Below are 9,340 nucleotides of genomic sequence, written 5' to 3'. Positions count from 1 at the left end.
ATTCAACTGATATTGTTTGGATTTGATATTGTGGTTTATCTATGTTGCTTATATTGCCAATAGGAAAATGTAGCCTATACAGTAATGACATTTCATATGTTTTGCACAGGCATGGATTACTGTATATGTATCATGCTCCCTTGACTTAAGTAATGCAGTGCCATCCATATTTATGGAATAAATACTGGCAGTTAAAAGAGACAGGCATGTGTCCACATGAAAGCACAGCGAGTAAAGTCATCCTCAGAAAAGAGGTTAGTGCTACAATATGAGGACCTCTCCAGTCAATTTCAACACAAAGATGTAGTGCCAGACTCTCAGTTTTGTCCCTCAGAGTTTACCACTTCTCCATTTGTCTCTCTGCACAAACTAAACTAGCATACCAGTGCAATATTTTGTTGGGATATGTGTCTACCATAGGTAAAGTGTAGACTATATTTAAACATACATTATGCATTAAAAGAATATTATGTTAGGAAATTGAGTATTAAAAGTTGTTAATATATTACATTTTATTAGGGTGATGAGGTAGATATTCATTAGAAAATATTATATAGACAAGTAAGGGCATGGAAGCATGATTAGTATTTTGCAACATAAAGCCTATAATCTGAGTTGTTGTAGTCAGCACATATATAGGCTTACTGATATAGTATTTAAGTTCATGCCTATACGCACAATGTACAAAAGCTGTCAGCTGTTTGGCTGAAGCTCGAGGGCTAAATCTAAAATGAATCTCAATCTGTGAGCTTCTTACAGCCATCAATGACATTTAAATGTAGTAGTAGCCTACAACCTAAAGTGCACAAGTTAATGTAAAACATTTGCAAGGTAATGCATTCATTCACGCTTTGATCCGCTGTCATAACCCACTTTAATAAGTTGCAGTCCATTGACTATTAATTTGTTTCCAAATGGTGTGAGCAGGAGGAACGGTTCCAAAATGCTTTACTTTGCCACTAATGCAAATCAAAGTTAGGCTATCTATTTAATATGCATGATTGGCTGGTGTAATGTAATTAAAATAATACTATTTAAATTATCCGAACAGTAAAAAAATTAAACTTTAAATGTATTTTCAAAGTACACTTGCTTCTGCTGCTAAGAACAATTAATTTTAGAAACTAATTCATTTATTGGATTAAGCTTCACTGTTCTTTAAACACTGTAAGATTTATTGGACCTTTATTTCACCCTAATGGGACATGAGTTTGAAAGAGCATTTGGAGATTGGATGTGTTCCACAGTTAGTTTTTTTTAGGTTACCAACACATTTAAGTTTAACCCCTTTGAGGAACATTTCCGATTAACAACAACAGCTATATTCCTAACAGCTAAAAATAATTACTTTGTAATAAGATAGGATAATACCAGTAGTCACTTTTATGAATTACACTGAGACTTTTTTCCTATAAATTGTATCACTTATTTTCTGACATATGTCACACATACTCACGTTGCTTATATATTTGGCTTCAGCTGACCAGTAGCTTTTGTTGATCATATTGAAAAAGCTATAAATATCTCCACTCCACGCTATCATATATTATATTTACACCAGCATTTTTCTGCTGTGACACTGAAGATGCGAAATTGTGGTGAGTCGAAACAAACTCTGCAAGCGCTGCATTTTGACATTTCAAGAAATGCTTAACAACATGAGAAGTGGTTTGTCAAGCAAGTGCAGAAATCTCAACTCCTCCAAACACACACACGCAAACTACCAGAAGCATGCAAGGGTCATTTAATTATGTTTTCTTTTCATATCCTCATTCTTCTCCGTAATTAACCGATGCTGAACAGCAAAGGCTCCCTTAAAATTGATTCCATGTGTAATAAGAGATGTGTGTTTTTTTTCTGTCACCGAGGCGTTATGGAAAAGATCCAAATGTGTAATTTGAAGTGCCTCTGTTTGAAGCCTTTGATCTCGCCTGTTTTGCAGATCCTCGGTTCATCATTTGCGACGTGTCGCTGGTGCCCTGTGTATTGCATAAGGAACTACTGTTGAGCGATAGGCCGTGTATGTTTGCTTATGAGAATGTGAAATTGTGTCATCTGCATAATTACCGTCAAAGAGCTCTCTACAAAACAGCCCTGAAGTCACTCGTGTATGATTGCCCTCTTTTTACAGCACCTACAAATTAAATTGGCTCCAGCGCGCTCCCAGCACCCTTTCACAAGTATTAAGAAAACTAATTTAAACTAGGTATAAATAATTATAAATGAAAATAATAATAATTATTGTTATTATTATTATTACTATTATTATTATTATTATTATTATTATACATAATGGAAGTTATAAATACATTTACTTAATCTATATTTGTGTTTTAGTGGTGAATTTTGACCTCTTCCTGTGTGTGTGTGTGTGTGCGTGTGTGTGTGTGTGTGTGTGTGTGTGTGTGTGTGTGTGTGTGTGTGTGTGTGTGAGTCTGTACACGGAAGTCAAGCAGAGGTTAGTTTACTGTTTACCGAGACTCTCTTTAGGGGAGTGGGGAGCAGCTTCTTTAATGCCTTTATGGCTGCGCCAGTTTCCCGGGTCGGTGTGAAAGTGTTAAGTTAGTGCGTGGTGTGTTTGATTGGAGGCAATAAATCAGACGCAGTCCTCGGCGTGGGTGGAGCTGGAGAAGTGGGAAGGGGAGAGAGGGAAAGGGGGGTGTTGGAGCAGCGCGGTCCCGGGGATGAGACACGTGTCCATCCGGACTCGGGGCGCTGCTTAGCGGACACCAGCAGACACACACCTCGCTGGTGGACTCTCAGATTTACACTCTCACTTCTTATGGGCCAGCCACGTTCTCTCTCTCTCTCTCTCTCTCTCTCTCTCTCTCTCTCTCTCTCTCTCTCCCTCTCTCTCTCTCTCTCTCTCTCTCTCCCTTTCTCTCTCTCTCTCTCCCTCTCTCTCTCTCTCTCTCTCTCTCCCTCTCTCTCTCTCTCCATCTGTGTGTGTGTGTGTGTGTGTGTGTGTGTGTGTGTGTGTGTTCTCTTTCTGCAATATGATGTCTGATTTTGTCCCTCTTAAACGTCCTGTTATTCGCCCTGTTCTATCTAAATGTCACATATACCATCCACTTATCTTTAAGCACCCTTCACTTGACTGTCTGGACCCCCTCAGTTTGCACGTTGATGTTATATGTGTGCGCGCGCACGACTGTGCGTGTTTGCGAACGTGTGTGTGTGTGTGGGGGGGGGGGGGGGGGGGGGTAAGTGTGAGCGTGCTATTGACTGCTATGTAGTGATTACCATTCCGGTCGGATGGCACCAGCAAGCCGCTGTAATTAATAACCCCATAATCCGGGTTGGGGTGGATGTCGGCGAGGAACACACAGATTCAGGACAGAGTTTTACAGAAACAAGGCGTATCCTTATGGGTAGCTCTATATAAGAAATTATAGCTGCTATTATCCCTCCCAGACAATGATAACTATCTGCTTCAAAAGAAGATTAAAGGTTTATACAAGTTCAGAGTTCTTGGAAACCCGGATCGCATTATCAAAAACTGAACTGAGATTGATGGGATTTCATCTCGCTGTCAATATTACATTAAGACTTATACCATATTCAAATAAAGTGCGTCAGGTCATAATTCCGCCTCGGTGGTTGTTTTGCAAACGATTAACAAAACAGATGCTGGTACAAAGTCGGGTTGAAATGCGATTATAGGTTGTCCTCTACACACTTTGATATATTGATTCATGGAATTTCAATTCGGACCCTCTTGTTTAGTTTTAATCCGCATTATTTACAAGAAACATCAGGTTGTATCAATTTATCAAAGGGATTTCTTGAAGGTGCAGTCTGTCCGGATGAGCGTTTGGGGTTTTTATTGGATTAAAAGTGTTTATTTCAAATCACAAAATAATTTGTTTAGTGGAGAAATCGCTTTATTTACTTATTATTAATACTATTATTATTATTATTATTATTATTATTATTATTATTATTATTATTATTATTATTATTATTATTGTGGTGGTTGCTTAATTTAATAATATGTAGATAAGCTCTTGCTTATTAAAATCGGAGTGCCGTTTCCCAGAATAAACATATTTCCAGTCCAACCCACTAAAATGTTTATTATATCACTGTTGTTACTTTACACTTAGACTTCATTAACAGCGTATAATGTGCCCATCATCAGCTTTCCCTTTGATGCCAAGTGGCTACATGCTGACCCGTTTGATGTCTCAAATTAAAAGAATGGCTTGAGTCCGCGTCTGCTGCCACCAGGAGCACCACAACACCTCAGAGCCGGTGTAAGAAAACACAGCTTGCCCCCAGCGATGAGGCGATAAATAAAAAAGGTGTGCATTACCTGTGATCCGGAGCCATTTAAAGGCATGACCACCATTGTTTTTAGTTTTTCTGATTGTGATTTACGTGTTTGATATTGGAATATATATATATATATTTTTTATTATTATTATTATTTATTGGCAGGATGTAGGTCAAATGGCTTTAAACTTTCATTAATAAAAAAAGGAGGAATATTGGCTTTAATTAGTTTTAAACTTAACTTTTACTTCCCGATTTTTCTTTTTTAAACCGATATCCTTCTATAGGCAAGTCTCCAAGTTTAGATCGACTCGTGGAAACTTTCTCCTGTATCCTATTTGTGTATCAAATGGACTTAAAAACAACAACAGCAAAAAAAAAAGTCAATCACTAAAATACTCCTTGTATCCCTGTGGCCAAAATTTGTGAATTAACACCAAAAAAATGGTGGTAAAACAGACGCTAGCAAATAACAAATGAAATAGATTGGCGAGCCATAAAATGAGATTTGAAACCCCATTCAAATAAGAGCTCGCGACGTTAGTGCGTTTACCCGAGAGAGAGAGAGAGAGAGAGAGAGAGAGAGAGAGAGAGAGAGAGAGAGAGAGAGAGGGAGGGAGGGAAGAGGAGGGAGGGAAGGAGAGAGAGAGAGAGCGCTGTTTGGTGTGTGGTTTGTAGGAGAGGGGTGAGATTTGAGAAATAGGAGGGGCTTCTAAACGACTAGAAATGTCAATCTGAGCAAGGGAGTCCCAATAATCTAAAGCAATCTGTAAGGACCTGACCTTAGTCCATCCAGATCAATAGGGAAGTGAGGGTGGAAAGAAGAAGAAGAGGAAGAAATAAGGGGCGCAACCGGATCGTTTACACTGGCCGTTCCCGAGGAAATATAGACTTCCCTTGCTTGCACCTTTTGTTGCTCACATGCTCACACTGTAAAAGTGGATATCGAGGCAATTCCCTTGCTTTGTGTGATTGCAGTAGACTTTTTCCCCCTTTCCTACCACCATGTCTTTCCCTCAACTGGGATATCAGTACATCCGACCGATATACCCGCCGGAGCGCCAGGGAATCGCCAGCAATGCCCGAGCCGGGACAGAGCTCAGTCCGTCCGGCGCACTTTCCAACGTCCTCTCCACTATGTATGGATCTCCTTTCGCCGCAGCAGCGCAGGGCTACGGAGCGTTTCTCCCCTACTCAAACGATATATCAATTTTCAATCAATTGGTGAGTTACTCTTCTCTCTCTCTTTTTTAGTTATCTATAACTTTGTTACTAGAAATACCCGCACGTGCCTTTAGGAGAACTTTATTGGCACCTTTTACGCGTAAGCTTCCAGAACGCCATGGTGAACTTTGTAGTTTGTGAAAATGAGTTAAAAGTGGTTTAAAAGTGACGCATTAACAGACTGCGCTTTTTGTTCGCACATAATTTACTAAAACTGAGAGCAAAGAGTTAATAAAATGATGCAGTTGTGCCGTGGGAGTTTTACAGGTAGAGATGGAGAACAGCGTATACAAGTAAAGGTTTGTTCTTGCAAGTGTTCAAATAAATAAATAAAACATAGTGATTTTTTTTTTATTCAGCTATGACACTGGGGAGATGATTTAAAGCTGTGACAAAAATACATGAACCTTTTTTTGTCTGTTTACACTTTAATTATAAGCTCACTGTTGTTGTATTGCTGTAAATTCACATGTCACACTGTGGGCCACTATTTTCATGAACTGTTCGAAACAAAGTATTTTTTGATATTAATGTATTAAGTCTGATAAATCGCTCTGACTCCTTGATTCATTGTCTTTGCAGAATGCTCAGTATGAACTGAAAGACAGTCCCGGTGTCCAGCACCCAGGGTTTGCCCACCATCACCCTGCTTTTTACCCATATGGTCAATATCAGTTCGGTGACCCGTCCAGACCCAAAAATGCTACCAGGGAGAGCACCAGCACCCTGAAGGCCTGGCTCAGCGAGCACCGCAAGAACCCCTACCCAACCAAGGGCGAGAAGATCATGCTGGCCATTATCACCAAAATGACCCTCACCCAGGTGTCCACCTGGTTCGCCAACGCCAGGAGGCGGCTAAAGAAGGAGAACAAGATGACCTGGGCCCCCCGGAACCGTACCGACGAAGAGGGAAATGTTTACCCCAGCGATCAAGAGGGGGAGGAGGGAGACAAGAGGGAGGACGAGGAGGAGATCGACTTGGAGAACATCGACACGGAAAATATTGAGAACAAGGACGACTTGGACGACCAGGACGACCTGCATTCAGATATTAAACTAGATGGGAGGAGTGACTCTGAGATTTCTGACGGCTATGAGGATTTACAAGGGCCCGATCAGAGGTTTCTAAAGGCTGTGGGGAAAGAGGGCAAAGACGTGCAGAGAGGAGGCGAGCACTTCCACAGTCACCACCACCACTCTTCTTTGGACATCAAAGCGTCCCAACCAAACGGGGAACAGCTCAAACTGAATCCGGTGTCCGTTAACTCACCGCCCTCAGAAAACAACCCTGCCCCAGCCCAAAAGCCAAAGATCTGGTCTTTGGCAGAGACAGCCACGGCCCCTGACAATCCGCGTAAATCACCGCAAATGAACGGCAGCAATTCCGCAGGGCCGGCCGCGCAGACCATAATCGCCCCACACAGACTCATCTCTTCTTGTCCCGTTGGGAAAATCCAGAACTGGACGAACCGAGCCTTTTCGGCGCACCAGCTGGCTTTACTGAACTCAAATCATTATCTGGGACTGGCGAACCAGGCCACTGCCACCGGCCTGGCCCTCTACAGCAGCAGGCAAACGGAGGACAAGAGTCATAGTTCAGAGACTCCAGTCACAGGTACATGTCCCCGACACTGAGACGCGCATGTATAAATAACTCCAACAACAAAGACACTATAGTCCATTGCCCGTCATCCATTTCTTTTATTTTAGACCTCCTTTTGCCTTCTTTGCCTGTTTATGGATTTTGTTTTTCTCTCTAGGCCACACAGATGAGCAGTGTTACAATGTAGAATACAGTGTGTGTGATGTGTGCGTGTGTGTGTGCAAATGCTTTGAAAAAATGTCCTGTAGGGTTATGAAAAAAAAACTCATCAGAAAGCATTTAAGAAAGAAAATATCTAAAGTTGAATTGGGTGAAAACTGGTTTAAATTTCATCGTCCTTTTCCTTCCTTTATTTGCTATTGTTCCATTCATAAGATTATTTTATTTAATGCTTTACATCAAGCCCTCAAACCCATTAAACCATCTAACACTAAATTCACTGAAACCCAGGATGGGCTCTGATAATAAGAAGTTCAATTAACGCTTTTTTATTTTCTTTGCCGCCGTTTCAGAGAGATCTAGTGCCTTGGATGCAGAGAAAAAGTTGTTCAAAACAGCTTTCCACCCAGTTCAAAGATAGTGAGGCTGTCAGTTAATGACATTGGGGAATATTTCGTATTTTAATGCCATATCCCATTTTCTTTTCTAAATGCCATATTTACCCAAATCAGCTTTGATTCTAAGATATTTTTTTTTTTTTTTTTTTTTTTTTTTTTTTTTTTTTTATCCCTGTGTGTGCGCTTGTGTTATTTCGTCAAGGCCTATGTTACACTTACTTGTTTGGTCATGCAAATGAGCTCAATGCAAATTCACTTCAGGCTCGTTTTTGAAAGGCAATTGTCACTTTTATATTACTTTGTGTTTTAGCTCTTCATGAGGCTATTATTAGTGTTTTTTTCCCACTACATTTTTATTTTTTAATTTTTCGTTATTACCCCTGTGTATTTCAGGCCTCTGAACCAACTAGAAGCAGCGATGGTTCTTTCGGCTGTCTCCTCTCCATAACCCCTCACCCATCCTCTTTTTTATTTTTTATTTTATTTTAATTTGAATATGGAATGTAAAATAAGAATAATACATCTCTGTATACTTACATTGTAAGCATGTCCTGTGTAAAACTGCTAATGTAATAATGTATGAACCTGTAGTCTGTGAGTTTTATTTTTTCTTTCTTTTTGTAAGTTCTGTGAGGATTTGATGTTAAAATGTTTTGTATATAAAGTTAAGAATATGTACATACTTGTGAACCAAATTGTACAAGAAAGTCTATATTTTGGCTAATAAATGAACTGCTGCAACTTTAAAAAAAAAAAAATATATATATATATGTTGGTTTTTGGCCGATGTGTTTTGACAGCTGCTTTTGATGGTGGCTGTTATGGTGCACATGCAGCTTGAAGTGCATTGCTTTGGCGTTGTGTGTGTGTGTGTGTGTGTGTGTGTGTGTGTGTGTGTGTGTGTGTGTGTGTGCGTGTGCGTGTGCGTGTGCGTGTGTGTGTGTGTGTGTGTGTGTGCGTGTGCGTGTGTGTGTGTGTGTGTGTGTGTGTGTGTGTGTGTGTGTGCGTGTGTGTGTGTGTTAGTGGACAGCCTGGGGCACAGACTTCATCCTCCGTGGCAGTGATAAGTAAATATTCGAGAGGGATTTATCACACTTTTATAGTGGAGGGATTTAAGGCTAATTAGCCAGTATTGCGGCATACATTTGGATATTAATGTTGTGGGATTATCCCTATAGAGGCGTAGCGGTCGCATTAAAACGAATAATTCTTTCATTAATTTTCCTCTGAAATTATGCTCTATGAAGAGACTTTAGGTAATGAATGAGTGTTGGAGGATCGTTGCTACTTGGTCAGAATGGTTCAGTTGATCCTGAAGATGGATTTTGGCTTTGCAGTGCAACTCCCAGATCTCATAATGCCCAATTTGTAAAGCCTTTGCGCTTTACATTTATCATACATTTCCCTCTTCTAACGCTGCTCTGTGGTGTAATTGTAATATATCGTGGCTGTAGAACTAATAATAACATCATTTATTTTGTTTGCCCGTGATGTGATCATTTGCATGAGAGCCCCATTCAGAGGAAGTTTATGTAAACTTAGTGTTGGAGCTCCCTCTACAGTCAAATGCAGTCGGCCGTGTTCTGATGCGCGCACACTCACGCTCACACTGCTTCTGCTCATCTAGTCTCAGTTTTTTTTAATATATATATATAGCCCATTCTTAATTTATTTATCAGTT

The 9,340-nt window shown here is 40.3% G+C and overlaps 1 protein-coding gene across 1 annotated transcript; it reads left to right on the top strand.

The window, feature by feature from the left end:
• Positions 1-4,983: 4,983 nt before the first annotated feature.
• On the top strand, positions 4,984-7,783 carry irx3a (iroquois homeobox 3a). The gene is made up of 2 exons (XM_069174393.1): positions 4,984-5,499; positions 6,082-7,783. Exons 1-2 carry the CDS (start codon positions 5,281-5,283, stop codon positions 7,132-7,134), a joined length of 1,272 nt encoding a protein of 423 aa, XP_069030494.1. The 5' UTR covers positions 4,984-5,280; the 3' UTR covers positions 7,135-7,783.
• Positions 7,784-9,340: the final 1,557 nt, after the last annotated feature.

This window comes from Embiotoca jacksoni, unplaced genomic scaffold (genome assembly GCF_022577435.1).
Source record: "Embiotoca jacksoni isolate LCO1_2020_lvr unplaced genomic scaffold, fEmbJac1.0.p SCAF_6, whole genome shotgun sequence".
Taxonomy (NCBI): Eukaryota; Metazoa; Chordata; class Actinopteri; family Embiotocidae; genus Embiotoca; species Embiotoca jacksoni.
Note: the sequence above shows the minus strand (reverse complement) of the source record. Positions and strands in the feature narration are given on the sequence as shown.